The sequence below is a fragment of the Sphaerodactylus townsendi genome, linkage group LG15 (assembly GCF_021028975.2).
Source record: "Sphaerodactylus townsendi isolate TG3544 linkage group LG15, MPM_Stown_v2.3, whole genome shotgun sequence".
NCBI classification, from domain to species: domain Eukaryota; kingdom Metazoa; phylum Chordata; class Lepidosauria; order Squamata; family Sphaerodactylidae; genus Sphaerodactylus; species Sphaerodactylus townsendi.
The window spans coordinates 25044745-25071903 of record NC_059439.1 but is presented as its reverse complement, the minus strand read 5'-3'; the positions used below and the strand labels follow the sequence as shown (position 1 = coordinate 25071903).

Here is a 27159-nt window from a genome sequence, read left to right as displayed (position 1 = left end):
CTAAGGACCTCTTGTTTTCTCAAAGGACCTCTTGTTTTCTTTTGGTGCGGCTGCTCCTTTGCAGCAGCTCCTCAGCCGGGCTGCCTGGGGTCGGGACTGACCGGGACTCCAGCAGGGTCCCCTTTATGCTGAAGCTGTGAGAGTTGACCCCTCTTCAGACCCACCCCCCACCCCCTGCAATTCCATGAAACATCCCGCCCCCGCAAATGCTAATTTTGTCCCACCGGGCGCTTGGAATTCAGCTGTCCGCGGCCAACAGCTGGTGGCGCTCGCTGAAAAGTGAGAGTTTCTGCTTCCTTGAGGTTTCTTTTTCCATTCCACGTCCCCTGTTGGGGTCCCTTGTTTGCTTTCGCCCGCCTGTCTTGTTTCTCTGGTTGCAGCTGCCCCTCTCTGCATATTGTGGCCTGCTGTTCAATCCTGCCTGTCGGAGCTCTTCGAGGCTTCTCCTCCTCTCTGGGAAACTGAAAGTGCTTCGGGATGCCTGCTTGTTTCAGCTGCTTTCATTGCTTTGAGCTGCCCTCCTCCTCCTCCTCTCCTCCTCCTCCTCCTCCTCCTCCTCTGGGTTTCAGATGGCTCCCCCTCCCTGCCAGATGGATTTGGGTGGGAGTGGTCCTGTGCAGGGCTTCTTGAAGGCACTTCCTCAAAATGGCTTTCTGAATCCAGCCGAAGCTCCATCTGAGCTCCTTTCTTCTGCCTGTGGCCAGCTGGGGGGGAGGACGAAGCAGAGCAGAGCCGCCTCTGGTTGTCGCCAGCTTTTGGGGCACATTTCAGCCTCTGGTGAGACAGGCAGCCACGGGCGTTGGTTTGCTGTTTGGTTGTACGCACACAACCTTGAGGAAGAAGAAGAAGAAGATAAGGGTGTCTAGCATTTATAGTGCTCTTTGTTATTATAAGGGCCAGATATGACATAAATGTGACTAGGTCAGGCTGGGGCTGGGCGTGTGTGTGTGGGGCTGCCTCAGCTGGCCCCAGAACAGCAGCTGGGGTGGGGGAGATCAGGCTTGGACTGGGGAGCCTGCAGCAGCATGGGGGGACTGCCTTGAGAGGGCTTATCAGGGCCACCCCCCCCAAATCTGGCCCTGGGTTGCGTGTTTGGCCCCCCTGCTTTGGGCATTCAAAGTGGTGGAGTCTCCTTCTGTGGAGGTTTTTAAGCAGAGGCTGAGTGACCATCTATCTGTCAGAGGTGCTTTGAGTATGCGTTCCTTCATGGCCGGGGGTTGGACTGGATGGCCCTTGGGGGTCTCTTCCAACTTCACGATTCTGTGAAAGCATTCAGTGGAGTTTCTCTGTCACCTTTTCCAACTGTGCCGTGAAGGGGAGGGTAAAACAGCTTGCCTGAGTCACGGAGGTCAGCCTTCTTTGCCCCACTTGCCTCTCTCAGTGGGAGGAAAACGTGGCTGCTCTGGGGGGGGGGAGGAGGGGGGGCAGAGCTTTGGTTGGGCTAGAATTACTGACAGCTCTCTGTGAAAATGGGGTGGGCTCTGTTGCCACGGCAACATGTCCGATGGAACCCCTTCTCGGATTTCTTGCTGGGCAGCAAGGGCAACCACCTTCCGATTTGGACTTTTGCACAATGAAGAAAGCCTCAGTTTCTTGCAGTGGACGTGGCAGGGAAGAGCCCCCCCCCCCCGCCCCCCGGTGGGCCATATTGTCATTCCCACGAGGCAGTATGAACTAGTGGAGGAAGAGTGGAGTTAGACTTGCTAGACTGCAGTTCCTGTTGTGGCGGCCATGAACTTGGCTGTAGGAGCCGGGCCACCACTGGGCGAGTTGGTTTCACTTCTGAGGCCCGACTTCCCTTCTGCGTGTTTGCAGAGGGCCTGTCTGGAAATATCCGAGGCTGCTGGCAGGCGGCTGGCGGCTGGAAAGGATCCCCGTTAACACCCAGATTAGATCTGTTTGCTCTGCATCTGGCCCAGGGGAAGAGGTGAGCTTACCTGCCCGGAGAGCATTGTTTGTGTCGGGAACTGCTAGGACGTGGGTGTGCTTTACAGGAATCGGCCGGGCGGCAGGACGCAGCAGAAGCAGGCCTTCAGTCAGGGCCTGGGGGTTGGTGAAAAGTGGCAGAGCAGCCTTGCGTGCCAGAAGGGAAGTCGGAGAGAGACGAGAGCTCGGAGCAATAAAAGCAGCACGTTCAGGTTTGACGGTCAGAGGTCCGTGGGGGGGTGAAAGCAGCTGAGCAGAGAACGGTGAGGCAGGAAGAGAACTAGGAACAGGACCCTACACGGATGCAGGTGGACCCTACCAATTGCCGTGGAGGAGGAGGGGGGACTGGCGTTTGTTTCTGGATTGAATCTGGTGTGTGTCCACATTAATGGTGGCTCCCAGCTGTCCCTTGAAGCTTTTAAACTTTCCAGCGAAACTCTGGCCTGGTGCCGTACATTCAAGTTTTGGGCCAGGATTTGTTTTAATCGAGATGAACTGGACTATACATCCCAGGGACGCTCCATCCTCCACACAGCCCAGTGGTGGGTTAAAATCGAAGCCAAACTCAATGAGTTGGGCATTTCCTTGGAGGACCTGCTAATGTTAACAGAGCAGGAGGTCCATGGGGCTATCAAGAAGAGACTTTTTGACAGAGAGTTTCAACAGATGCTAGAGGAAGCTAATGAAACCTGTTCCCCGATCTCTCTGGGAATACCTGTGGATAGATTAATTGTAGCCTGGTACCTTTATCTCCTGGTTGAGGCCCAGTGGCGTAGAGCAATCACCTTAGCTAGGTATAATGCCCTGCCTTCTTCCTTTAGCCTTGGATGCCACCTTGGAATTCCACATAAAGAAAGGAAATGCCCGTGTGGCATGGGTTCTGTGGAAGCAGTATCTCATATGCTGTTGGATTGTCCCTTTTTATGAGATAGGTAGGAAGAAGCACATAATCCCCTTCCTGCATGGAAGTGAAGGCATTACAGATAAACAGAAGGTTATATATCTTTTAAACAGCCACAACTACGAGCTGTTGGAAGCGGTGGCTAAATTTTTAAATGGTGTTATTTTAACTCGTCCGAAGTTGTAAAGGCTGTTATTAAAATTAAAAAAAAAAAAAAACTTTCCAGCAAGGCTTTATTTGCGTGCAGGACTGAGGCTCAGTGAAGAAAGGGTGTGCGTGGTGGGTAGCCAGCGGGATGGAGGGAGGCGGCAGCTGCCAGTCAACCTCATAGACCCTGTTACGCTTCCTGCCAAAACCTGGAGACCGTCAAGGACTCTTGGGAGGTTCCTGGTCTTGGTTAATTCTTGGAAGCCATCCTTCTGCTGGCAGAATTTAAGAAGACTCAGGGGAAAGCTTTGGCGGCAGGCACACTCTAGGCCCCCAGAGCATCAACCAGGGTTGCGACCTCCTTGTCAACCTCAAGGTGGTCTCTGTCGTTTTCAGCCTGCCTGGATGGCCCAGCCTAGCTTGGTTTGGTCAGATCTCAAAAACTAAGCAGGGCAGGCCTTGGTTAGTCATTCAGTGGGAGGCCACCAGGGGAGTGGCAGGGGGGCAGGCAGTGGCAAACCACCTCCCAATGCCACGTGCCGTGGAAACCCTGTGGCGGGTGGCCGTAGGTTGGCTGCAGCTTGATGGCCCTTGAGACACAGGTCAAGAAACCCAGGGCAGAAGAGAAGATATTTTACTTGGACCAGCTAATACAGAAATGGAGGCTACCAGCTCCGAGGTTGCCCTACGCTTGTCTTGAGGCAGCATGTTCTAAATCAGTGGTGGCGAACCTTTGGCACTCCAGATGTTATGGACTACAATTCCCATCAGCCCCTGCCAGCATGGCCAATTGGGAATTGGCAGGGGCTGATGGGAATTGTAGTCCATAACATCTGGAGTGCCAAAGGTTCGCCACCACTGGTTTAGCCTGATCTTGTCAGATCTGAAAAGCCACGCAGAGCAGGTCTTTGGACGGGAGGCCACCAACGCAGCCTGTGCAGAAGAAGGCAAAGAGAGCCCACTGCTGCTTCTTGCTGCCTTGACAGCCTCCTGCTGGGGTTGCCGTTCGTCAGTTCCAGCTTGATGGCATCTATGTGGTCACGTCGGGTGGGGAACATTTCTCAGAACAAGGAAGTTAACGGCGCTCAGGGCAAACTGCACGAACATTCGCTTGGAACGCCGTATTTTGTGTCTGATTTTTACCTCCCCCAAAATGTCCTGCCACTGAGTGAGACCCGTCTCTCACAAAAAGAGTGGCCAGTATCTGTGGCAGCTCCCTGCTTGACCGAGACACCTCTATGCGGCATCAAAGTTGTTGTTTTTCGGCACCGAGTTAGAACTCTGTTAGCACATCTGAGAATTTGACGGCTGATTGGTTTTTACCACCTCCTGTGATTTTTTTTGCTTACTTCACTAGATTTTTAATTGCAACTGCATTTCGCCACTTTAAAGTTTTTTATCCACCCTGAAGGATAGCACAGAAGGTACAACAACACGGTTTTAAATAAATAAATAGATACATAAATCCCTCAGTGTGGAAATAGGAGTTTGTGTGGGACTCCAAGAAGCTTTAAATCCAAATTCTTCTTCTTCCTTTTTTTTGTCTGAAGTTGAGCAGAAGCCCGTTCTCCACACGTTTCTTTTTGTTCCTTCCAGGGCATTTTGTAAAGCTGCGAGATGGCGGTGATGGGGATTGCTTGCAGTGCCCCAGCCACTGGGCACCCGAAGGAGGCTGGCGGGGAAGGAGGGCCTCTCGGTGGTCAAGAAGGAGCAACAGCAGCTGTAGAAGTTGACAGCCTGGAGGAGAAGAAGGCTCAGGGGCGTGGAAGATCTTGGCGGCAGTGATGTCATGAAAGGCAGCCAAGGAAGGCGGAGAAAGAGTCTGGCTTCTGTGGTCTCCATCATTGCCCAGGCAGAATGTAAGCATGGGATGGCGGAGGAGTAGCACTGAAACCACGCCCTCTCTCTGGCAAAGGAGCAGAGCTGGCGAGGTTTGCCGGAGGAGTCGGGGTCTGTAGCAGAGCCGGATTCCCTGTTGACCAAGCTGCAGGGAAAGCACGCTGGATCCTTTCGTTCAGCAGACCTGTGAATGTTGTCGCCTTTCAGCCCATCTTCCTTCCGTCCCTCCTCCTGGTGGTTCCTCCCTCTGTGTAGACGAGAAGCCCCAAGCACGGAGGAGGGAGGCACGGCACGGTGCAGCCAGAACCTTAAGAGCTGCTGTGGGCACAGCCGAGAATTGCAAAGGCTTGCGTTGTGCTCCTGTGTGCATGTTGCAGATGGCTTTTAAAATAGTTGTGGTGGGTTTTCCGGGCTGTGTGGCCGTGGTCTGGTGGATCTTGTTCCTAATGTTTTGCCTGCATCTGTGGCTGGCATCTTCAGAGGTGTATCAGAGAGAAGTCTGCTACACACTGTTTTTAAAATGCTCTCAGATTCCAGATGGCCTTGGCCTGCGTAGTTTGGTTGAGGGGCACTTTTGGGAGAAAGAAGTCAACCCTGCTCTCTTGATGTTCTCTAGATCAGGAGTGGGCGAATTATTTTTCCACATGGGGCGCATAAGAAGCAGAAAATATTGTGGAGGGCGGTTAAGGCAGGGGCGAGGCGGCTTTTGAAAGCCATGAAGCCCCGGCAGCCAGGGCAACTGGCTGCAGGGCACCAGATACCTAAACTCCCAGCGACGGGGGGGGGCCAGTCCGGGAGTCCTCTGGCTGGGCGGGGATGTGGCCCGCGGGTCGTATAATGCCCAGGTCTGCTCTAGATTCTACCGAATCTTTTTTCACTGGTGATCATGACAACTTTATTAAGTGCATGTTGCACAGGACAGTGTACAAAATATGACTATTTGTAACCATTGAGTTTTACAAATTAGCCAGGAGTCCGGACAACACATGCTGACAACACAGAGAAGTTCGAAAGCACTCCCGCGTTCCTAAAGGCATCCCTGGGAGGAAGCCCTGCAGGATTGGGCCAGTGGTCCATCTAGTCCGACATCTTATCTCACACGGTGACCAACCAGGCCTTCTCCTGATGCTGCCTCCAGGGCTGGTATTCTGAGATTTGCTGCCTCTGAATTTCATCACTGGGGCTCGTAGTGACTGATGGACCTGCCCTCCAAGAATCTGTCCAGTCCCCTTTTAAAGCTTCCGTGGTGGGGGCCATCCCTACGACCTCTATTGGCGTATTAAATTCCACATTTTAATCACTTGTGATTAAATCTAAACAGAGATGCTTTGTTTACGTCATTCTAACTTCCATTTAGTCAAGTTTCAGAAACAGAAAGAAACAGAAAGCCTTTATGGGCATGTTAAAAGAACACCGCAGCTACAAAACAAGAGCTAATGCAAGCCAAGAACACATCCAAGTGCAAAGGCCACTTAAAGGTCTATGAATCTATCGCCAACAAAAGGCCACCAATTCACATTCCACTGGGCCCGAACCACCCAACAACAAGCAAATTCTGTCCATCATACTGGCCATGTTTGTTATTATTAAAAACCACGTCTCTCTTAGTGCAGGATTTATTTTATTAAAACTGTGGATTCTGCGGTTTGAGGTTTGTTTGTAGAAGACTTGTTTTTTTGGTCTGGATTTCCTTAGGAGTCCAGTCTTGTTTTGCAGTAGTGACAATAATTTTTGTGAGGATGAGGTGGTGGGTTTTTTTGTTTGTTTGTTTGTTTCTTACTCTGTCCCCGTCATGTTTTCTTTCCTGCAGGTGAGAACAGCCAGGAGTTCAGCCCCACATTTTCTGGGAAGCCTTTTATTTAGCGTAAAGCGATACAGGAAGGTAGCTTAGGGGTCTGGGCGGTTGGTTTAGTTGAGTTGACTAGGTTTTTAAACTGTTCTCCCCAACTATGCAGGCTCAGAGCAGTCTACATCATAGGTGTCAAACTCACGGCCCTCCAGATGTTATGGACTACAGTTCCCATCATCCCCTGCCAGCAACATGCTGGCAGGGATGATAGAAAATGTAATCCATATCTGAGCTTATCTCAATTATTTTACCTGTGAATCTATCATTTAAAATGCAATAAAACAGGAATACAAAAATATAATAATACAGTAAAGCCATCTAATAGTCTGATACGTAGTGTCCACATTTTTCAGTGAAGATGGAAAAATCCCGGAGGGCGGAGGGCGAGGGGAAGGGAGAAGGGGGGCCAGCTACAAGGGGCAGATGATCCGTCCATCCAGAGGATTGTATAGTAAGGAGCCCAGGTTTCAATTTTTCAGCTTTGGTAGCCTTGTATGCCCAAGGTGGCAAGCCGTTCTCCAGAACATAAGAACATGAGCCTGCTGGATCAGACCAGAGTCCATCTAGTCCAGCTCTCTGCTACTCGCAGTGGCCCACCAGGTGCCTTTGGGAGCTCACGTGCAGGAGGTGAAAGTTTTCAGCCTCAAAGTGATTTCTTTCTCCCCAAAGATGCTGTTCTGGTATATTCTGCCTGTGGTCCCAGTTCAGCTGCGGAGGCCGTCCTCTTTTGGGGAGGAGAGGGCTTTCTAAGATGAAATACCTGAGTGAATGTCTCTTGTTTTTCCAGCGGTGTGCAGCGATCAGATCGAACAATGTGGCCCGATGCTGACTGAGGAAAATGGCCAGCGTGTCGGAGACTATGCACGTGGCAGGAAGAATGTCGGAAGAAGAAGAAAAAGGCCCAGCTAGCTGCGCCAGCTTCCCCAACCCAGAAACCCAGGACTCCCGAACAGGAGAGCGGCGTGCCTGTCCCAGTCCAGGTGGGGTATCCTCCTTGCCTCCGATGTGTCTTCATCAAATCTAGAATACAGATTCCCTCATCTTTGGGCCAAGCTGGACATTAGCAGTTTTAACTGACTGAGTCTGGGCTCCTCAACCTAACCTTCTGATTATCGATTATGCATCGGAACGAATTTTCCAAACGAGCAGATCAGGATCACAGCGGGGGGGTTGCCTTCATTCCCCTCCCCACCCCCCCGGCCTGGGTTGTTTTGCTGAGATGAAATTGCCTGGAGGGGTGTGTGTGTGTGTGTGTGTCTGGTTTTCTTTTGGGGGGCTACTCTGTATGTTCACCTCCCCCCCTCCAATCCACAGGGCAAAGGGTGCCACCCGGGGTCATTTTTGGTCAATAGAAACACGTTAGGATGGGGGTGATGTCTAGTTTGGCTGTGAATGGTTGCAGGCAAGATATTGGGAAAATGGGGCTGGGCACAGATCTGCTATGGAGGAGGAGGATGGGCCCCCTGCACCCCCCCCCCTCCATGACTGACTTGGGGCATCCTTCCAGTCATGGATGTTTCCCATGTTCCATATGATGTGGAATATGTGAATCAAACGCATCAACAGAGCAGGCGGTGTCTGGGATCAGCGGTCCTTTCTGTGGGTGGGAGGGATTTCCTTCTGCAGCGCACGACCAAAACCGCCCAGAGCCCTCCGGGGGTTGGGCAGTATACAAAACCCATAAACAAACAAACAAACCCGACTCTTGGAAGACGAGGGGCTCCCTGGAGCCACACTGGTGGGGAGGGGGGGAATTGGAAGTCTGTTGCAGAAGGAAGCAGTTGGTGAAAATTGTCCTCTCTATTTGCAGAAGTTCTCCTGCCTGGTATTTCAGCTCCGTTCACGGTGTGCTTGTCTGGTGATCTCGGAAGCATTTACCTGGGTGGAAATTCTCTGGGGATCGAGGGCAGGATTAGAGAACCCCTGGGCACCTGGCTTCCTGATTGCCTCAAAGAAATGGCACCTGGGAAGTAGGAGTGCAGTTTCACCCCAGTGCGCATCTGCTTTTCATTTTTCTTTGGGGAGGGGGACAGGGGGACTCAGCTGGGGTTCCTGTCGGCTGGGGTTGTGTTTTCTGCTCGGTCAGCTCTTTCCTTTTCCTCTTGGGAGGGCTGACTCCCAGCTGGGCGCCTTCTTCAGCAGCAGCAGTTAAGTGGCGTCAGAGTGTGCCAGGATTTGGCCTGTGACCACCGACCCTTCCAGGAGAAGCCCAGCCCGACCTCTCTCCCAGCCAAAGGCCCTGCATGAGGGAGGACCCCGGCAAGCTAGAGCTGCACAAGCTGATCAGCCCTGCCCAGTGCCTGGACCATGTTTGGAAGGTACTTACCGCCAAGGCCATGAGGCAGCTGTCAGAGGCCCTGGACTCCAGGCTGGGGGGCAGATCCGCCCTCCTCCCATGGCAGTGAGGACTGGCTCCCTGCGAGATCACGACTCTGGGGGCGTACCTGCTGGGCCGACCTTTAAGCCTGCCAACAGGCTCTCCTTCGGGGAGCTGAGCTTGGAGCAGGGCTTCTCCAAATGCAGCCACCAGTCCTCCAAAGCCACCTCAGACTCTGTGGAGGAATTCCTGGTGGACGCCTTGAAGGGAAGCGTCATTCTTGGAGAGCCGAGAAACTTGGCTGGGCTGGCCAAGACTTGGAAGAATGACTCAGGTTCCACGAGGGAGGATGTGAGCAGTGCTGCTGAGGTGGAGGTGAGCTTCTAGAGCCAGGTACCGGAGAGGCCAGGTTGGGGAGCAGGTTGCCCAGCTCAGTATGGGGAAGTTGAGACAGGCACCTTTTCATTCCCTGAGGCCAGGTTGACGTGGTTAGGTCAGACTCACTGAGGTGCAGCTTTCTTGGCAACAGCACTTTAGACAAGCCACGCAGCTGGCCCGTGAGATTCCTTCCCTGGCTGGCCATTAAACCACCTCCACCAAAACATCTCAACTACAGAAGCATCTGGTATGTTTAAGGACATAAGAACAAGCCAGCTGGATCAGACCAGAGTCCATCTAGTCCAGCTCTGCTGCACCGCCAGTGGCCCACCAGGTGCCCCTTCCGGAGACTCACAGGCGGGAGGTGAGAAGCAATGGCCTTCTGCTGCTGCTGCTGCTCCGAGCACCTGGTCTGCTAAGGCATTTGCAATCTGAGATCAGGAGGATCAAGATTGGGGCCATAAATGGAGCTTCTCCATCAATCTGTGGCCCTTTAAAGCTATCCAGGTGAGTGGCCATCACACCACCTCCTGTGGCAACATATTCCAGAAGCACCGTCCTCTGCGTTCGTGAAGGAGTGTTTTCCTTTTATTAGTCCCTAATTCTTCCCCAGCATTTTCAATGAATGCCCCTGGTTCCTGAAGTATTGGCGAGAAGAAAAATGTCTCTCTGTCCAGCATTTTTTTTCTACCCCGTGCATAATGGCCATAGACTTCAATCATATCCACCCTCAGCCGTCTCCTCTCCAAACTAAAGAGTCCCAAACGCTGCAGCCTCTCCTCATAGGGAAGGTGCTCCAGTTCCTCAATCATCCTCATTGCCCTTCTCTGCACTTTTTCTATCTCTTCAATATCCTTTTTGAGATGTGGCGACCAGAACTGGACACAGGACTCCAGTAGAATCTTGGTCGCACCACAACTTTATATACTGCTGGGATTTTAAAATTATGAAACGCTGACAAAGTTCTCCCCTCCTCTCCCCACAGTAGAGCACCTGGTGAGGCAGGTGGAGACTGAAGAGTTGAAGAGAGCGAGAATTTATTGGGGTCACCCAGCAGGCTTCATGTGTAGGAGTGGGGAAACAAGCCTGGTCCATTGCTCCCAACCACTGTTCCACACTGGCTCTGTGAACAAGTGGAGGCCAATCTTAACAGCCTGTGTGAGGGAACAGCTAGCAGAGCCTGACTGGGAAGGTGCAATCGCCACACGGGTTCAAGTCCCAGGTCAAAAAGTGCTTTTGAGGCTAGCACTGGTGCCTTGCGATGAACCCAGCAACATATTGGCTGCCACTGAACTCCAGCTGGATCTGGGCAGCAGGTGATTTACCACGTTTTGCTCCAGTTGCTCTCTCTGGATAGTTTTCAAGGGCAGCCCCAGGTGGAGTGTGTTGCAGTAGTCTGGCCTTGAGAGAACGCAGCAGCAAGTATCACTGTGGCCCTGGTCAGCTTTGTCCAAAAAACAGAGCAGATATCCATGCAAGAGAAAGCTGGAGGAAACCACTCTTGGCAGAGGCTCTTCTGAGGTTGGGGCTGAGCGACCAGTCACATGGTTGTTTAACATGCCCTTTGGGGGGAAAGGAGGAGCGTAGTGCTCTTGCGTGCATAAATAGTGCAGCAGCCCTAAGCTGTGTCCTCTCGAATAGCTGTCACGTGTTTGCCTTTCACTGCTTGGCTGCAGGAGCCTTTTGGAGCCGGCCTTCAAAAAGTGGCCTCCGTGTCGCAACAGCTAAATGAAAATTGGAACTTGCAGGGTGGGGAAAGCGTGGGGGATAGGTGGCCCCGGGTGGATCCGCCTTTGGAGTGTGGGAACGTGACGACACGGTTTTGTCCTAGGGTCCCCAACCTTTTTGAGCCTCAGGGCGACTGGAGTTATGGGACGGTGTGTTTGGTGGGTGCATCTGTAGTTTTAGTATTTTATATATTATTTTATTGTAAATTATGTATTTGATGTTTTAATTGGTTTAGTGTTGATGGACACCGCCCTCCCCGAAGGCTCAGGGCGGTGTCCATCAACACTAAACCAATTAAAATTATATAAATATAAATAACAAATAATAAATAAATGAATGAATGAATGAATGAATAAATAAATAAATAAATAAAATGGCTGCCACAAAATGACTTCCGCAGGAGGTGAAGGCAGCCAGGCACAAAACGGGCCTTTCCTGCCGGCATCGCCTTTGTCTTGCGTGGCTTCTGCCTCGGCATGGTCCTGCTCACCTGTTTGGCCTCAGTGCCCAGATTCTGCTTCCAGAGGCCCCACTAGAGAGGTTCTGAGTGGAATACGCCCTCCGCATCCTGGTGACGCTCAGCACCTTTTGCTTTTGTGCCAGTTTCCAACCTTGTTTCTCTTTTTCACCAGAAACTCCAAGCTGTGGACTACGAGTACCGCGAAGAGGCCCACTGGTCCAAGTGCCACGGTTTGCTTGGCTTGGGGTCCTTTGGGGAGGTGTACAGAGTCGAGGACAAGCAGACGGGCTTCCAGTGTGCAGAAAGCCAAAAAAAAAGGTAGGCCCGGAACTGGCGAGTTTCGCTGGAGCATTTGCACCTGAAGGCCCCAGGGAGAGAGGGAAGTCGTTCAAGGGGACCGGGGGGATATCCCCCTTTCCCTTGGAACTGCCGGGGAGGGCCGGAGCTATCGCTGCCTCTGAGTCGGCTGTCACTTGTTTGCTACCAAGGTCAAGGCTGAAAGCGTTCCCATGGATATACCAAGCAGTGGAAACCTCTGCCTTGGGTGGTGGTGGGGGGTGCAGCAGGTTTTGTGCTGGGCGGAATTCTACCCTGGGAAGTCTCTGCTGATTAATCCCACCCAGAGGAGAGCCGTGGCTACTGCAAGATGTAATGTGCTGCCATCAGCTCTCCTGGAGGGAAGATTTAAGAATATGGAACGTTCTAAAAGAGTTTGTTCATGTGATATGACTACGGTTGAAATACTTGACCATTCTCTGTTTCTATACTTCAATCTGATAAGATCGCATGAAATACACGAATTTCATTTTCTTGCAATGTTCTCAGTGGCACGAGTGTTATAAGATACCCAAACTCCTGAACAGCTCTGATGTGCTCTTTTGTGAAACTGTTGCAAATTTTATACTGGAAATTAGTAATTTTAACTGTATTTCTTAACCTTGTTTTGTTTTTAAAATTTGTCCTGTTTTATATGCCAATAAAGGCTTGTGTTGTGTGTGTTGTGTTACCCTGGGAAGTCCAAAACAATGCCTGCCTAACAGACACCAGGTGGAACCTTTTGACTATTGGAGATGACTTTTAAAATATTAAAATGCTCTCTGATAGTTGCAAAAGATGACACAGGCTGCTGCATTGTTGGCTCTGGGGTGATGGGAGGTTCCTACCTGGCCTCGCGATTACACAACATCAACCAGTTGTGGTTAGATCTGTTTGGATCCACTGGTGATGCTGCTCGGTGGCTGTGATGGTGGAGTGTCGAGCTGCGTAAATGGCGGCGAGGGATGTCAGGATGGTTATTCCTGGCTTCTGTGCCTCTTCAATGTGGGGAGACAGCTGGACATCGTGTCTCGCTGGTGTGCCAATAACCTGGGGTTTGCATTCACCGCTCTCTCCCCGGCTGCATTCCCCCGCACTCTGTGTCTCCTTCATTCCTTCCTGTTTCAAGTTCTGAGCCGAGCAGACACCAGCGGGGGCGGGCTTCCCAGTGACTCACATTTTCCTCCTCGTTATCTCCGGCAGACGGTCTGCTCGGCTGTTTTCTGTGCAGCTCTCCTCTTGTTCCTAGCAAAGCTGCCCACGATGAGTAAAAAAGTGAATTTTCAAATGTCTGTGTTGGAGGAGTCGTGGCAACTACGTTTGGCCAAACGTGTCAGCTTGTGAAGGGCTTCCTGGCTTTCCCTTTGTGATCACATTTTTTTTACTGAAAACCTGCGAGGAGAGGCCGGCCTGGCCTGAGGGAACCAGATTCTCAGCTCCCAAGTTTGGTCTTCTAGCTCCTTTGAGACCTTCCAGAGCTCCCTTTGCCCGTCCACAGCTCTTCTCCCTTTTCCGTGTGCTTACTGACACTCCTTGGTCTACCTCCTTCTCTGCCCAGTCAGGGCTGCTGAGGCATCTCAGGTGGGATCCTTTTGGGGCCACCTGCTCCCCACCCTCCTGTCAGATCCGGATTTTTCTGTCTTCTGCTTGGATTTGCTGCTCCCAGGGGGCTTCCTGGCTTTCCCAGCATGCTTTTCTTCCCACTCGGACTTCTGCTTGATGTGTGGCCATTGTTAACGCTGTCCACTTCTTTCCTCGCCTTCTTTGCCTGCCCCTCCCTCCCTCCGGCACCTGACTCCTGTGTCTGCTCTTCCCAGGGATTTCTTTTATGGTCTGCTTTGACTGGGGGGGTGGGGGTCTCTTCTCGGCTTCCCTCTGAGCTTCTCGTGGTGCCAGGCCTTGGGCTCTCTGCCCATCCGCACAATTCCTTCTCTTCCAAGGTTCTACTGCTGTGCTATATTGTGGTTTTGTCTTGAGGGGAGCAACAGTGGTGAGGAGGGTTAAGGCTCGTGTGTATCTAATCTGGAGGAACCGAGATTGATTCCCAGCTCCGCCGCCTGAGCTGTGGAGGCTTATCTGGGGAATTCAGATTAGCCTGGGCACTCCACCGCTCCAGCTGGGTGACCTTGAGGCTGTCAGCTTCTTGGAGCTCTCTCAGCCCACCACCTCACAGGGTGTTTGTTGTGAGGGGGGGGCAGAGATTGTATGCCCCTTTGAGTCTCCTGCAGGAGAGAAAGGGGGGATATAAATCCAAAGTCTTCTTCTTCTTCCTCCTCTTCTTCTTCCTCCTCTTTCTCCTCCTCTTCCTCTTCTTCTTCCTCTTCTTCTTCCTCCTCTTCTTCCTCTTCTTCCTCCTCCTCCTCCTTCTGAGAAGCAGTTCTGGACGGGTTTGGGGACTGTGGTTTTATCATCAACCCACTATTTTCCACCGATGGGGACCGTGGTCATAACCACAGTGCCGACCTGCCCTTGTTCCTTCAGGTGCGAGTTGAACACTTTAGGTGCAGAGGAGTTGACAGCGTCTTGGCTAGGTGACCCATACCAAAATCCTCCCTTGTTTGGAGCAGTGAAGGGCCGTGGGTCACCATTTTTCTTGGAGCTGTTGGAAGGTATGTGAACACAAGATTGTCAGAAACTCAGAGCCCTCAATGATCAGCCCCGAGACCTCGCTGTCGTCCCAGATTGATCCAGGCCAGTGACCCGTAGCCAATCAGAACAGCCGCACAAGGTCCATCCTGCGTTGTCCAAACAAAACCCGACTCCTTGCCGAAGAAGCTCAGCTCCCCCTTGGATGTGACAGTCGTTCTGGCCAAGTGGTCCTGTTTGCTCCCAAAACTTTCACATCGGCTGCTGCCTCTACCCTTTCTTCAACTCCGTTCTGTTCTGGGCAGCCTGAGCGGAGTGCCTGCCGCCCCCTCCTTTCTTCCCAGCACGCACCCCTGGGTACGCTTGATGGCTCGCCCTGCATGGCATCCTGCTCCCGCAGCTTTGCTGGGAAGGGAAGGGGGAGATGCCGCGTCTCAGTTTGTGCTGGTGGGCCCAGGAAAGAACATGAGAACATAAGAACGAGCCTGCTGGATCAGACCAGAGTCCATCTAGTCCAGCTCTCAGCTACTGCGGTGGCCCACCAGGTGCCTTTGGGGAGCTCACATGCAGGATGAAAGCAATGGCCTTCTGCTGCTGCTCCGCAGGCACCTGAGGTCTGCTAAGGCATTTGCAATGGTATGCATAAATTGGGCTTCTCCATAAATCATCAAAGCGCTTTTGAAATATCGGTGGGTGCGGCATGCCTCCATGGCAGCAACATATTCAAACGCAATCTGCGTTCGTGAAGAGTGTTTCCGCTTTTAGTAAGGAGTCTAATTTATTTTGGTATTTTCAATGGATTGCACCCCTGGTTCTGAGTATTGTGAAGAGAAAAATGTATCTGTCAGCATTTTTCTACCCACCCATGCGCGAATTTTATAGACTTTCAATGTCCCCTCAAGGGCGCGATCTCCAAACTAAAGAGTCCCAAAGCTGCAGCCCTCTCCTCATAAGAGGTGCTCCAATCCTTCCAATCATCCTCGTTGCCCTTCTCTGCACTTTTTTGTCTCTTGATATCGCTTTTTTTTTTGAGATGTGGCGGTGGGGCTGAACACAGTACTCAAGTCTTGATTGCTTTTACTTTCGCTTTATATAAGGGCATGACAATCCTTGCAGTTTATTATCAATCGCTCCTAATTATCCCCAGCATAGGTTGCTTTCCACGGCTGCCATGTATTGAGTTTGACATTCCCATGGGCTATCAACTAAGGCCCAAATCCCCGCTTTCCTGGTCATTTGTGCTTTACTGACCCCTGTAGCGTGTATGTGAAGTTTGGATTTTTTGCCCCTATGTGCATCACTTTACATTTTGCTACATTGAACTGCATTTGCCATTTCTTAGCCCACTCACCTAATTTATCAGTTCCAGAGACTAACTGAAAAGATTTCACGCTGCCCAGCTGTTGCTGCTCCTGAGCACCTGGTCATTTGCAATCCCAGATCAAGGAGGATCAAGATTGGTAGCTGTAAGAACATAAGAACTAGCCTACTGGATCAGACCAGAGTCCATCTAGTCCAGCACTCTGCTACTCGCAGTGGCCCACCAGGTGCCTTTGGGAGCTCACATGCAGGAGGTGAAAGCAATGGCCTTCTGCTGCGCTGGCTGCTCGAGGCACCTGGACTGTTAGGCATTTGCAATCCCAGCAGATCAGGAGGATCCTGCCACCTCTGGCAGCATATTCAAACGCCAATCACCGCGTTGAGTGAAGTGTTTCCTTTATTGATCCTAATTCTTTTAGCATTTTCAATGGATGCCCCTGGTTCTGCAATGGTGGCTGGCGAAGAAAAAATTTATCTCACCATGGGTGGTTTTCTGCCCCATGCAAAGTCTTTGCATGCTCCCCTGTGGCACATGGGGCAGTTGCCAAGGCAAGAAGATGTTCAGGTCCCTTTTTGGACAGCGTCATGTTTGAAGTTCAGGAGCCTCGTTCTGTGTGCACACCTGGGTTTGCCTGGGTTTTTTCTCCCTTGACATAACAAGATTTGTAAGAATCTTTTGAGATTCTAGATCAGTGTGGGCGGACCTTTGGCACTCCAGATGTTATGGTTACGAATTCCCATCAGCCCCTGCCAGCATGGCCAATTGGTACATGCTGGCGGCTGATGAAATGTATTATCTGGAAGTGTAAGGATCCTGTAGTCTGGAAATTCTTCTTACGGCAGCGGCCCCAGTGATGGGTCAGCCTTCCCTGCAGGTGGATCACTCAGTCATCTGCTCAAGCAGTGCGGTTACTTGCCAGAGGACAGAGCCCTGGATTACCTGGCCCAGGTGCTGGAAGGCCTGGCGTACCTTCACTCTCGCAACATCCTCCATGGGGATGTGAAAGGTATGTGCCTTGTTAGCTAAGTCGGGGGTGGGAGGGAGTTTTCACCAAGATAGGTCGGCTTCTGTAGATACTTAGCTGATTTTTAAAAATCCAACCCTAATTTTTTATTGGACATACTGGTTTTCTGCGTGGGTGGTTGGTGCGGAGGTGCCTGGTGTCACATGAGTCCCCATCGGTTGTCTGCAGAGATTGTAGCTGAGAAGCAGGCTTAACACCTTGCTGGACAGCCAGGCCTTCATCCTTGTGATGTTCCTGAGTTCTGAGTTGTCCTTTTCCTTTGCCAGCCGACAATGTCCTCTTATCCAAAGACAGAGGCTGTGCTGTTCTTTGTGACTTTGGCCACGCGGTTCACCTTCAGCCGGATGGCACTGGAAAGTACTTGGTGACAGGTAAGTCGAAACAGATAGTTCAAAACGTTGAAAGGTGTCTCCCTCGAAACCCAAGTTTGGACTTCTCCTCGCATTATGTTGTTGAGCACCCAAAGCCAACTTTGAAAGCCAATATTGTAGGGGAGTTTGCCCCCCCCCCCCTTGCAGCAGCGTTGTGGTTAAGAGCAGGTGCACTCTAATCTGGAGGAACCGGGTTTGATTCCCCACTCTGCCGCCTGAGCGGTGGAGGCTTATCTGGAGAATTCAGATTAGCCTGTACACTCCCACACATGCCAGCTGGGTGACCTTGGGCTAGTCACAGGAGCTCTCCCAGCCCCACCTACCTCACAGGGTGTTTGTTGTCGGATCTGTGAATAATGCCTGCTCCCTCGCAGTCGGCCCCACCAGGTTCTTTTGAAAGCAGCTCTGCTGTGCTGCCTTAACAGGAGATTACGTTCTTGGTACGGAGACCCACCTGGCCCCTGAGGTGGTGATGGGGAAGCCGTGTGACTCCAAGGTGGACGTCTGGAGCAGCTGCTGCATGATGCTCCATCTGCTGAATGGGTGTCACCCGTGGACCCGCTACTTCAATCACCCTCTGTGCCTCAAGGTAAGCGCATATTTGCCTACCTGATGCAAAGCCCTAGGAGCAGCAGTGGCGTAGGAGGTTAAGAGCTCGTGTATCTAATCTGGAGGAACCGGGTTTGATTCCCAGCTCTGCCGCCTGAGCTGTGGAGGCTTATCTGGGGAATTCAGATTAGCCTGTGCACTCCCACACACGCCAGCTGGGTGACCTTGGGCTAGTCACAGTTCTTCGGAGCTCTCTCAGCCCCACCCACCTCACAGGGTGATTGTTGTGAGGGGGGAAGGGCAAGGAGATTGTAAGCTCCTTTGAGTCTCCTGCAGGAGAGAAAGGGGGGAATGTAAATCCAAACTCTTCTTCTTCTTAGCTGATGGCTAGACCTCTCCAAGCGTGGTACACACTTGGGCAAAGATTGGGGGATGCTGGGAGGCCTGAGAGGCAGATGATTTCTGTGCTTCTTTAATTGCTCGGCACATTTGTGTCTGAGCACGATTCGAAATGCTGGCTTTTTCCTTTCAGTCCCTGAATAGGTTGGGGCCAGGATACTTGAACCCCGCAACTGTCCAGCCTACCAGTTGGGATCCTCTTTCCAAGGATCGCTCCCTGCACCTCCCCCTGTGGAGGTGAGGTGGACAGTGGCTGAATTCAGCGGGGGGCGGGGGGGGGGGGATGTCTGGGGAAAGTTCTGTCCCTCCTGGTACCTGCCTGTTGCCAGTTCCAAACATTTTTTTTACGCAGACTTTTAACTAAGAGATTTTATCTTGTATTGTGGTCTGTTTCTGTCTTGAAGAATCTCAGTTTTTAAGGCTGTTTAATGATTCTGCTGTTTTTATGCCTACGGCTTGCTTTTACTGGGTTGTTTTAATATCAATGACTTGGGCCATGTTCATAAATTTGTGGTATCCTTTTTATTTGTTCGCTTCTTTGAGCTACTCTGCAACAGCCACAAATAGCCACCCTACATAAAAAATAAATACATAGAAAGAATGCTTATCTTTTAAAAACGAATTGTCATGTAAAACTAATTCCAAAATGGAGATAATTTTTAAAAATCAAGTTATAATAGGAAAGAGTCTTGTGGCTGCTTTAACAGATTTATTGTGGTGTGAGCTTTTGTGCGCTTTATCCTGTGTGCAGAATTTATCCTCAGCTGGCAAACGTTAACAAGCACTCACAGGGGAAAACCTGTAAACTGTGGAGCCGAAAGGCCCCAGAACGGAAGAGCCGTGTTTCTAGGCATCAGGCAAAAGGTGTATTAGATAAGTACAGTGACACATTCACAACAACGGTAAATTGACCTTGCTTTCTTGCCAGTCTGATTTAACACCCACAATTAACGACCTTTGACCTTCTCAGAGCAGCAGCACCTGCTTCTTATGCTATATGACCTTTTGAGCCCGACTTGATCTTTGATGTTCATCACGCCCCAAATGAATAGAAGGGGTGAAACTTGGGGTCCAGGTATCCCATAGTCTGTTGTCTGGAGCTAGTAGACCGTGCATGCTTCCAACCTTCCCCTGTTCTGTGTCTTGCAGATAGCCAAAGAACCGCCCCCTCTGAGGGATATCCCACCCTCCTGCCACCCATTCACCGCCGATGTGATTAAGGCCGGCCTGCAGAAGGAACCCCTGGAGCGGGCCAGCTCCACACAGCTGAGAGCAAAGGCATTTGCGGCTTTGGAGCAGGGTGAGTGCATTCCAGCCGTGCATAACTGCTGCCTGCCTCTTGCTGGGCACAAAAGCCTGCTTTGGGCTGCGTGGCTCCTTGCTGCGGCCACTGCCAAATCCTGGTGCTGTCGGCTTTCGTGATCCCAGTGTCTTGTGATGGGGACCTGAAATGGGGGGAATGGGAATCGCAGGTGGACGGTGCTTCCGTAATTCTTTCCTACATTCTACAACATATGTACATGAATTCTTAGTCATAAGAGCATAAGAATTAACCTGCTGGATCAGACCAGAGTCCATCTAGTCCAGCTCTCTGCTACTCGCAGTGGCCCACCAGGTCAGTCACAGTCACGAGCCTTTATTGGCATAAAATAAACATACAAAATCAGCATACAAAATTTGCCCATTATTGCTCACAATTATAGACACTGGTACTAAAATACTAAATACAGGTGCCTTTGGGAGCTCACAGGCAGGATGGGAAAGCAGTGGCCTGCTGCTGCTGCTGCTGCTCCCGAGCACCTGGTCTGCTGAGGCATTTGCAGTCTGAGATCAAGGAGGATCAAGATTGGTAGCCATAGATCGACTTCTCCATAAATCTGTCCAAGCCCTTTTTAAAGCTATCCAGGTGAGTGGCCATCACCACCTCCTGTGGCAGCATATTCCAAACACCAATCACACGTTGCGTGAAGAAGTGTTTCCTTTTATTAGTCCTAATTCTTCCCCCCAGCATTTTCAATGAATGCCCCCTGGTTCTAGTATTGTGAGAAAGAGAGAAAAATGTCTCTCTGTCAACATTTTCTACCCCGTGCATAATTTTATAGACTTCAATCCTATCCCCCCTCAGCCGTCTCCTCTCCAAACTAAAGAGTCCCGAACGCTGCAGCCTCTCCTCATAGGGAAGGTGCTCCAGTCCCTCAATCATCCTCGTTGCCCTTCTCTGCACCTTTTTCTATCTCTTCGATATCCTTTTTGAGATGCGGCGACCAGAACTGAACACAGGACTCCAAGTGCGGTCGCACCACGGCTTTATATAAGGGCATGACAATCTTTGCAGTTTTAGTCCTGTTAAAAGTTTTACTTCTCCTTTGAACAAACTTGTGCTCCAAATACGTTTTGCCAAAAGTTAAATGGAAGCATGAAGGAAATTTCCTGTCCTTGTCACGAGGCGAGGCAGGAGGAGGACCTGTCACTCTTCCTTTTTTTTTTATTTTTACCAGGGACCAAAAAAAGATCCGGCTGTGTCTTTGGCACCCCCTTACGCTCTGAGTTGTGCTGGTTTCTCCCCCTGCCTCACAGATCTCATTTTCCTCCTTCGTGCCTCTTGTGTTTTAGTGGGAGGCCTGAAGACCCCCTGGAGAGGAGAGTACAGGGAACCCCGACGCCTCCCGGGGGCAGAAAGCTGCAGTCTTCCAGACCCTCCACACACCGTTGGGCTAACACCCGAGTCTCCCCGGAGTCCCAGGCCTTTTGCCAGAAGCCCCAGCCCACCACGGGATCCTCGGAGGCCAGCAGAGAAGACCCCGTCGACCCCCCTGAATCCACACAAGGAATGGTCCCAGCCGTGGGACTCTGCTCCAGCCTGCATCAGACAAGGCACCTGGCAAGACTGGCGAACGGCCGCTTTGGAGCAGGAGCTCCAGCAGCTGGAACTTGGTAACGACAGAGTTGTGTGCGGGTTTTCTTCTCTTCAACTGCCCCCCTGCTTCTTCCCCTGACCTCCTCTTTGGGGTGCCCTTTCACTCAGATTTTTTCTTGGGAAAATCCGGCACATTGGAAGGGCTGTGCAGCTCGGCCAGCAGGATGTACAAAGTCGGACGGCTGGCCTCTCTCCCATGCTGTGGCCCAGGGGGTTTCTTAGCCCTGCTTTCTAAAGGTCCTCCAGTTAGACATTCCAGCTTTTCTTTCTCCTGCGAGCCCACTTAGCGTAGTGGTTAAGAGCAGGTGGACTCTAGTCTGGAGAACCAGGTTTGATTCCCCCTCTCCTCCACATGAAGGGTGGACTCTTTTATCTGGTGAACCAGATTTGTTTCTACATTCCTGCTGGGTGATCTTGGGCTAGTCATAGTTCTCGCTGAACTGTCTCAGCCCCACCTACCTCACAAGGTGTCTGTTGTGGGGAGAGGACAGAAATGGAGTTTGTCAGCCTGCTTGAGTCTCCTTGCAGGAGAGGAAGGCAGGGTGTAAATCCGAACTCCTCCTCCTCTTCTTCTTCTTCCTCTGCTTCTTCTTCTTCTGGCAAAAGGCCTGGGACTCCCGGGAGACTCGGGTGTTAACCCAGGAGCAGCAGTGGCGTAGGAGGTTAAGAGCTCGTGTATCTAATCTGGAGGAACCGGGTTTGATTCCCCGCTCTGCTGCCTGAGCTGTGGAGGCTTATCTGGGGAATTCAGATCAGCCAGTGCACTCCCACACATGCCAGCTGGGTGACCTTGGGCTAGTCACAGCTTCTCGGAGCTCTGTCAGCCCCACCTGCCTCACAGGGTGTTTGTTGTGAGGGGGGGAGGGCAAGGAGATTGTCAGCCCCTTTGAGTCTCCTGCAGGAGAGAAAGGGGGGATATAAATCCAAACTCTTCTTCTTCTTCTTCTGTTTCTTCGGCTGCTGCTGCTGCTGCTGCTTCATAGGGGACTGGAGTTGGTGATGCCGGCAGTCTCTGTTCACCTCCTTCCACATTTCAGACCAGAGGCTAGTTTTCCTCTAAGCCACTCGGGCCACCATTTCTTAGTGGGATTCAGAGCCAGGCCGGATTCCCCCCCGCCCCCCTTTGCATGGATGCTCATAGATCAGGTGGGGGTGGGGGTGATTCTTAGCCTGGCAGCAGAGTGGCCGTCCCCTGTGGCTCACGAAGCCCGTGGCAGCAAGGGGCAGAAACAGACAGCTGCTGCGGGCCTTGGGCTTCTGCCTGTAATGCCGGCCTTGTCTCTGTTCCCCAGAGCTGGTTCTGAACAGCCTGGCTCATCCCTTCTCTCTGGAAGAGCAGGAGCGGATCCTCTCATGCCTCAGCCCAGACAGCCCCCTTCTGCCAGATGTTGATGACCAGGTAAGGGCGGGGGCGGGGCCCCGACTCAGCCACAGGATCCCAGTGGGGCAGTCATGCAGGCATTGAGCCTCATGCTTACAAGTTTTGTTCACGTTAAGTGAGGTTTAGAAACCGTGTGCTGAATGCCACAAAATGGGAAGCCCCAGGAGCATCTGCCCCGGTAATTACAGCCCGGGAAGCTGCGAGACCTCCGCAATCCTGTCCTTCTCCCCCTCATCCCTCCTTGATGGCCTGTAGCGTTGACGGAGGGCCAGAGGAGGACGCTGGCTTGGACCCAGGGGCGCACCCACACCTGAATAATGCACCACCGAGCCATTCTCAGTGCACTTTTGGAGGCCCTTTGCAAGACGAGCTTCCCATGTCACACAGTGAAACCCAACTGAAAATGGATTGGAAGTGCCCTATTCAGCATGCCTGAAAGTACCCCCGGTTTCCTCCAGCGGGTCTGTTTCCCCTCCCTCCCGCGCATCAACTAGGCTTTTAGCCAAAGAAAGTCCTCAAGTAGGGCGGTCTTCACTGCCTCCCCCCTCCTGGTGTCACCACCCAGCCCCCCCACCACTCTTCTAGCCATTTATTACAGTTCATTCTGTATGCAAAAAAAGCATATGGTGTACCGTCTTTCTTACACCACTGCCTCTTTGGCTCAGAGTTACCCCTCCCTGGAAGTGGGGGTGGGGCATTTGTAGATATTAGCTTGTTCCGCAGGGGGTGGGTGATGCCCCTGAGCCACTCCGTCTGCCAGGAGAGAAACGGGGTTGCCCTTCCTTTCTGGTTCTCCAGGGCTCAGTGAAAGCAGCGTCTCTCAGCCTGAAGGACACCATGAGTTCTGGGGTGCATTCGTGGAGCAGCCAGGTGAACGGGCAGAGCTGCAGCTGGAACAGTTTGCTTCTTCGCAGCAGACCGGTGGAGACCCCCCCGTCTTTGGATGGTATGACCCCTTTCCTGGTGACCCTCAGTCAGATACAAAGGGCTTCTTCTGATATATATCCCAACATCAGGTTACTTAGTATGTCATTCTGTCCCATCGTGTGGCTGCATTAATAATTAAAAAGATTAAAAAATTGTTGATCTGCTAGATCTTTATCAGCATGCAGAGGGGTCAGCAAGTTGGACCTGATTGTCTTATCAAATGGTCAGTACAGAAGCATATGAACTACCGATTCAGGAGATTCTGTCCTGGTAGGGAATTTTTAGACGTCTTCCTTGCACCTTGCACCTGGCCAAAGAGAGAGAGAGCTCTTCAATGGTTGGGTAAAGTTAGTTGACTCAGGCATGTGGCCTCCCTTGCCTTGTTAAAGGGAATTCCTAAAAAAGGGGGAGAGCAGGACATATTTGCCGCACAGCTGAGATACTGGAATTCCTGATCAATTAATCTTTGCTATAAGGAGTGAAAGATTTCACGGGTGGATAGCATAGCTAGTGACTGTGGTGTAAATCCCAATGTTAACATTTTTTGTTCTACTAAGGTCCACCAGTCAGAGACTGGTCTGTTAGGCTTGAGTCCTCAAAGTTAAAACAGAGAAGTAGCCAGAACCTAAATGTAGCAAGCCAGGCTCTGGCCTCTAAAAGGTGTTGACCAGTTTCAGGACAAAGGACAGCGTAGGGCACACAACATGGCAAACTGAGTAGCTTCTCTAGGAAGCAGGATTGCGCACGTTCAGCTGAGCGGTTCTAAGCACCAATCCATAAAGGAGCCCTATAGAGCAACTGCTGACTTACCTTGGCGTTAAAGGCCTTACGGGCAGCAGGGACATATTCATGACCCCATCATAGAAAAAGCAGATTCTCACTGCAACACTTTTCTTGCTTGCCGAAATCACTGAATCCCGACCAGTTGCCCAGCCCGTTCCATGATGGAAATGTAGCCCGAAGTATTTGAATTGCTTAACTTGCTCCAGGGAATTCCCATTTAAGGACCAGCAGGTGGGCCTCCAAGCCCTTGCAGGTATGAGGATCTTAGATTTCTCGAAGTTCAGAGCAAGACTCTCGCTGGTGCAATAATAATTGCAACAGGTAAGGAGACGATTGAGGCCTGTCTTGGAGCAAGACAGAAGGGCTGCGTCATCAATGCAGAGCGAGAGCAGGATATGCACCTGACCTAGTCTTGGGCAATGTGCGTTCATTTCTGCTAATGCAAACGCAAGGTCATTCAAAAAAAGATTAAAAAGTACAGGGGCCAAAACGCATCCCTGCTTCATGCCTCTGATGATGGGCATTTTGGGAGTTAGTATTCCAGAAAGATAACATTTGATTTGGCAGGATGTAGCCCTGTAGAGCAACTTAATTAGGGCTAAGAGTCTACTATCAGTGCCCAGTCTGACGAGCTTTCTCCACAAGTCCCCAGGGATAGAATCGAAGGCCCCCTTGAGATCAAGAAAGGCTGCGTAGTTTTGTCTTTGCCTTTCTACTATATTTGCAGATTAGTTTGAGTTTGGATTTATATCCGCCCTTTCTCTCCTGCAGGAGACTCAAAGGGGTTGACAATCTCCTTGCCCTTCCCCCCTCACAACAAACACCCTGTGAGGTGGGTGGGGCTGAGAGAGCTCTGTAGAGCTGTGACTAGCCCAAGGTCACCCAGCTGGCGTGTGTGGGAGTGCACAGGCTAATCTGAATTCCCCAGATAAGCCTCCACAGCTCAGGCGGCAGACCTGGGAATCAAACCAGGTCCCTCCAGATCAGAGTGCACCTGCTCTTAGCCACTGCTCTTAGCCACTGTGCCACTGCTTCTCCCTTTAAGGACCATGCAGTTGTCCAAGGTGGATTTTCCCTCTCTAAAGCCTACATGTTCCGGCCCTAAGATCTTATTCTGGGAAATCCTTGCATTGAGTTTAACAAGCAAGTCCTTTGCATATGAATTGGCTAAGTTGTTGTCCAAGAGTAAAGTATTCAGGAGGTTGGCTGGCAGCATTAGATTCCCTCAACCCAAGGTACACACCCCAGATCTGGCCCTTCAAGCGTCTGCCCTCCTGATCGAAGCCGTCATCAGGATATCTTTTGGCCCTTTGTGCAAGGATATCTGAGTGTGACGCCAGGAGGTCTGCGGTGGTCTGCCCTCGCTCCTCATGCGGCGGGAGCGTCTCAGTTGATTCTTTGGACTGGGCTATTGCAGATCTTATGGTCATGAAGGCTCAGGAATGTAATAATTCCTCTGCCTTAGAGTTAAGATTGCCAGTCCAAGCTGTTCTCGGTAGCATCTCGGGCACATCAGTAAGAGCTCTGGGAGTCACCTTGTTTCCACGATTGAGATTAATTATTCAGCACGAAGGCAAGTGATCCGTGGCAGGGTGGGCCTCTATTGGAAAATGTCCTGCTCTGTCCAGGAAGGGGAGTGGTACCAGGTGTAGTCCGGGTGGGTCCCTCCTTGGGGTGTGTGTGTTGATCTCAGTGTTCAATCTCAGCCCATCTGTTTCTGGTTTCAGGGGTGAAAATTGAGATCCACTTGCTGAGCGGTGAGTCTCTCCACATCCGCGAGTGCCATGGAGCCAAGGTGGGGCAGATTGCAACGGGGATCAGCAGCCAGGTGAGGGCTGCGTTTGAGGGCCTGGCTTGCCACTGCGGTCTCTTCCAACTCAGGCTTCCCTGCTGTTGGGGGGGGGGGGGGTTTCTGCAGGGGAAGGGTCCCTCCTCTTTCCCCAGTGGCCGTATTGGCCTCTGGGCTGCTGGTGGGCCCCAAGGGGGACCGGGGGTAAGATTTGCCTTCAGGACCTGTGATGTGCTCAATGTCTTTTGCTTCCACAGATCCCGGCCTCCACCTTCAGTTTCTTCTCCAAAGGCGGCCAGCCCGTTCACTGTGACATGGAGGTCCCCGATTTGGGCATTGAGCTCCAGTGCATCCTCGCTCCAGACTGCAGCTCCGGCTGGAAGTGGCGAGTCAGGCGGGGCCAGCTGGAGACGCGGCCGTAGGGCTGCTGCTGCCGCCGCCTCTCCGTTGCTCTTGGATGTTTATCCCCCTGCAGCCGGTGGGGGGGGGGGTGCAACTGCAGGCCGACCGGTCCCCAGCAACAGGGGGTGGGGGCCCTCAGTTAGAATTACAGGCTCAGTTCCTCATTGGCTTTCTGGCTCTGCATCTCGTGGGCTCGCGTGGAAAAGGAGCCCCAGAGGAAAGCCCTGAAAGGGCCAAATGCATTCTGGGAACTGCTCCGAGAAGCTGCTGGAAGGACAGAGTGACTCCGGTTCCCCCATTGGACACCTGGTTTCCTAATTCCCACAGCTCCCTGTCCCTGCTGCCCTGAGCCCCTTGGAAGACAGCAGGACGCTCCTGTTGCAGAGAGGGCCCGATCCAGTTGCCACAGGAGCCCGGGGGTGGTGTTGCTGCCGCATTGCCCCGCTGCCTTCAGAGGGCTTCCAGGTGGAGAAACTGGAGAGCCCCCAACCGCAGCTGCCTGAAAGCCCTTCCAAGGAGAAGCCAGCCGAGGGCTCATCTCCTTTGCTGCCAGCGTTCCCGGGGTCAAAACCCTGTGGGAGCCGACTGACGGCAGCTTTGCCTCTGGGAAGGCCCCCAGCTGTGTCAGCCTCCATGTTAGACCGACGCCGTCCTGGAAGTCAGGGCTGGAAGCCAGTTGGTTGCCACGGAGCTCAGGGGAGCCCCGCCCACCCCCCTGTTTGCCCTCCTGCTTGGCCGAAGTGCCAAGTTCCACTTCTTGTGGAAGCTAAGAAGGGTTCGTATTTGGATGGGAGGGTCCCAAGGAAGAGCAGCAGTGGCGTAGGAGGTTAAGAACTCGTGTATCTAATCT

General features: G+C 51.9%; 1 protein-coding gene across 1 annotated transcript; it reads left to right on the top strand.

The window, feature by feature from the left end:
• The first annotated feature begins 523 nt into the window (after window positions 1-523).
• On the top strand, window positions 524-27116 carry LOC125444265 (mitogen-activated protein kinase kinase kinase 14-like). The gene is given in 16 exon segments (XM_048516692.1): window positions 524-777; window positions 4571-4755; window positions 7016-7113; window positions 7450-7527; window positions 8816-9354; window positions 11718-11882; window positions 14349-14469; window positions 16642-16773; window positions 17058-17162; window positions 17588-17751; window positions 19260-19410; window positions 20724-21044; window positions 22320-22426; window positions 23207-23354; window positions 25846-25946; window positions 26165-27116. Coding segments are annotated over 15 exon segments (2559 nt in total). The 5' UTR covers window positions 524-777; window positions 4571-4591; the 3' UTR covers window positions 26330-27116.
• The last annotated feature ends 43 nt before the right edge of the window (window positions 27117-27159 follow it).